Here is a 3,889-nt window from a genome sequence, read left to right as displayed (position 1 = left end):
GTTGCTCTCCTCGGTCGTCTTTAACGAGTACACCACTGACGGCCGACTCCGAGACAGCGATATAGAGAAATAAGATTTCGCCTAGCTCCGGCTTTGCTAAGATTGGTGGGGTCGATAAATAATTTTTTAGCTCGTTGAACGCGCTATGACAGGCGTCAGTCCACTCGAACTTGCCCTTTGTTTTGAGAAGCTGGTAAAATGGTAGACACTTGTCGGTCGATCTGGATATAAAGCGGTTTAGAGCAGCGATTCGTCCAGTTAACCGCTGTACTTCTCTGGCGTTCTTTGGTTGTGGTAGATCGATGATCGCCTTAATTTGCTTCGGGTTTGCCTCGATGCCTCGTCTGGTTACCAGGTACCCAAGGAATTCGCCGGATTTTACTGCAAATGTGCATTTGGCCGGGTTTAGCTTCATCCCGTACTTGTTAAGGGTGTCGAAGCATTGTCGTAGGTGAGTAATATGATCCTTGGCATGCTGTGATTTGACGAGCATATCAACAATATAGACCTCCATAGTCCGGCCGAGCTGCTCGGCAAACATCTTGTTGACTAGCCGTTGATACGTCGCTCCCGCATTTTTTAGACCGAAGGGCATGACCTTGTAGCAGTACGTCCCTCTGTCCGTGATGAATGATGTTTTCTCCTGGTCGTCCTTGTGCATTAGAATCTGGTTGTAACCGGAGAATGCATCCATGAAGGTTAACAGCTCGTTGCCCGCAGTTGCTTCGACGAGCTGATCGATTCTTGGCAGTGGGAAACTATCCTTTGGGCAGGCCTTGTTAAGATCGGTAAAATCAACGCAAACTCGCCACTTTCCATTCTTCTTTTTGACGACTACCGGATTGGCTAGCCACTCTGGATATTTTACTTCCACGATTGACCCGGCACCGAGGAGTTTGTCGACTTCATCGTTTACTGCTTGCGACCGTTCAGGGCCTAACTTGCGCCGTTTCTGTTTGACCGGCTTATGCGTTGGGTCGGCATTGAGCTCGTGGGTCGTGACGTTTGGGTCGATTCCTTTCATATCAGTCACGCTCCATGCGAACGTTGAGATGTTGGTTTTGAGGAAAAGTATTAACTCGTCTCGCATGGCGGACGTTATTTCTGTGCCGATATTCACGCATCGTTTCTTGTCGTTCTCGTCTAAGCTCACCTCCTCGACCGCGGCAACGCCTTGTTGGACGGCAGTCGGCTTTCCGTCTGTCGGCGACGTACTGTTGTCGCCGACTCGCTGCTTTGATTGCTATAATTTCTTTCCGGTGCGAAGCTTATGCTCGATCAGAAAACAGGCTCGTGCGGTTTGCTGGTTGCCGCGCAACGTGTACACCCCTTTTGAAGTTGGGAATTTAACGCACTGATGGTACGTTGATGGGACGGCTTTCATCTTGTGGATCCACGGGGTGCCGAGGATGACGTTGTAGATTGTCGGCTTGTCGATGACTGCGAAACGGAAATACCTGGCTATCCCCGCAACGAAGATCGGCAAAGTAATTGTGCCGACGGACATAAGGTGATCCCCGTCGAAACCCGTCAAAGAGTGACACTCTGGCATAATGTCCCGCTCGCCGATTTCCATTTTCGCCAAGACGTCTCTGAAGATGACGTTGACCGAGCTTCCAGTGTCGATCAATATTCTCGTCACCTCGCTTTCACCGATCAAGAGCTCGACGACCAACGGGTCGTTGTGCGGTAGGTCCAAACCTTCCAGGTCTTTTCCGTCAAAGGTGATTGGCATACTTTCAGCCTCGAACCGCGACGGCCAAGACTTCGTCATTTCGGCTTTCTTAGTATAATCTCTGATTGCTCTGACCGAATCGTTACATCCGGCTAGTCCACCCATTATCATGTTGATTCGTCTTATAGTCGGGGGACGTTGATCAGGCTTGCGGTCTGTATGCGGTCGTTTTTCGTGACCGCTGTCTTCACGTCGTTCAGCTAGTAGGTTTGGAATTTCCATCTCGTCTTCACTTTGGTCGGCTAATATCTTTGAATCTTTGACGAACTTTCGAGCGATATTTTCAGCGCGCTTGGCATCATTTCGTCCAGGTCGGGCTGTCTTGCTTCTGTCCGGCTCGACGACTATTGCGCCTTTCTTGTATCGTTCCATCAGAATCCTCTGGAGGTAATGACATTCGTCTGTCGAGTGGGTATTACTCTGATGGTAGTCGCAATACGAGGTTGCGCTATTTTCAGCTCCTTCTTTCCGGATATACTTGTTTTCGCCGATCGCAAAGGTTCGGCGAGTTCGATCTTGGTTCTTGGTGAAGTGCTGCCGTGGCTCGACATAATCGACTTTTGGAGCTGCGGCTATAGGCTGTCTGGTTATTGCACTTGCCTCCGAGGAATGCTTCTTGGCGTTGATAGCTTTCTCTTCTTCGAGCCCAATGTGCTTTGCAGCTCGGAGTAATGCCTCGGCCACGGTCTCGACATGTGTCAAAGATAATTCCTCCTTGAATCGAGATTCATACCATAGTGCGTTTCGGAGCGCAACGATTGCGGCCGCATCGGGGATTGAGATGTTGACATAAACCTCCTTGAATCGTCCAATAAAGGACCGAAGCGATTCCCCCTTGTGCTGGGTTAAGGCATATAAGTCGGCGTGGGAATTCTTGTCCTCAATTAAAACAGAGAACTGCTTCAGAAACTCAGTTATCAGTTCCCTGATGCTGTCGATTAATCCTGGTGGTAGCCTCGAGAACCAACTCAAGGCGGTTCCCGTCAAGTGTTCGGCGAAAACTTGACAAGCTCCTGCGTCGTACTCCGCCGGGCTGAGCTGCAACGGGCCGAGGGCCACGCCAAAGGTGAGCAAGAAGTCTCGTGGGTCGACTGTTCCATCATAATGGCCCAACCTTGGCTTGACCGCTCGTTTGACCACTGTTGTAGCGAGTCGTCGGGAGAATGGAGTTCGCTGTGTTGCCTCGAGCATGAGTCCGACTTGGGGTGCCTTATCCGTCGCTTTCTGGATCATTGCGGCCATTTCTTCTATTTGTTGTTTCATTGCTGTTAGCTCGGCATCCTTCGCTCGATCTGCCACTTCGGTACCCTGCTCGGCAAGGCGCTGGACGGGATTGCGCTCTAATGCGCCGATCTGTACATACCCTCCCGGCGTTGTCCCTGCTGAGGTGAAGTTCCTCGGGGTGAGCCGAACGTTGTGGAGATGATTGATTTCGTCTTGCGAATTGAGCTGCGCCGCAGTGAGCGCATCCAAACGGTTGTTTGTTCGCTCTTCTTGCTGGTCAAGGCGCGTTAAGATTCCTCGAAAAAGCTCGTCTATGCTGNGGAGATGATTGATTTCGTCTTGCGAATTGAGCTGCGCCGCAGTGAGCGCGTCCAAACGGTTGTTTGTTCGCTCTTCTTGCTGGTCGAGGCGAGTTAAGATTCCTCGAAAAAGCTCGTCTATGCTAGAGACGGGCTGGTTATTGAGCAGAGAGAGTTGTGTCGGCGCCTGTGGTGCCTCTGCGGTCGCTGGGGTCGTCAAATTTGTAGCTATGACGAACGTTCCTGGGCTTTCTACCGTCACAACTTTCCGNCTATGACGAACGTTTCTGGGCTTTCTACCGTCACAACTTTCCTTGGAGCATCTGGCGTGGGAAGGATTATCTGCTCCANTCTGGCGTGGGAAGGACTATCTGCTCCGCTTGATCCGTCGCCGGGGTGACTGCTCCCCCCGACGAGCTTGCGTCTTTGCTTCTTTCCTTGTCAACTATCGTCATCTCGTTTAATTGGTGTAGGTCCGGTCTTCAATTTTTCAGAAAACTTTGACTTGTCGTCCCCCTACCTGGCGCGCCAAATTGTTGATGTGAATCCACCCTCAACACTTAGAAGCTGTAAACAGCTATGTTAGTGTTTATGGGGTTAAAATGTGTCTTAATCCAATGCAACTAACTAA

General features: G+C 50.7%; 1 protein-coding gene across 1 annotated transcript; it reads right to left on the bottom strand.

The window, feature by feature from the left end:
• LOC104733567 lies at positions 1,244-2,977 on the bottom strand. Its single transcript, XM_010453137.1, has one exon. It carries the CDS (start codon positions 2,975-2,977, stop codon positions 1,244-1,246), a length of 1,734 nt encoding a protein of 577 aa, XP_010451439.1.

This window comes from Camelina sativa, chromosome 12, assembly GCF_000633955.1.
Source record: "Camelina sativa cultivar DH55 chromosome 12, Cs, whole genome shotgun sequence".
Classification (NCBI taxonomy): Eukaryota; Viridiplantae; Streptophyta; class Magnoliopsida; order Brassicales; family Brassicaceae; genus Camelina; species Camelina sativa.
The sequence above is the reverse complement of the archived record's forward strand: the minus strand, read 5'-3'. Positions and strand labels throughout refer to the sequence as shown.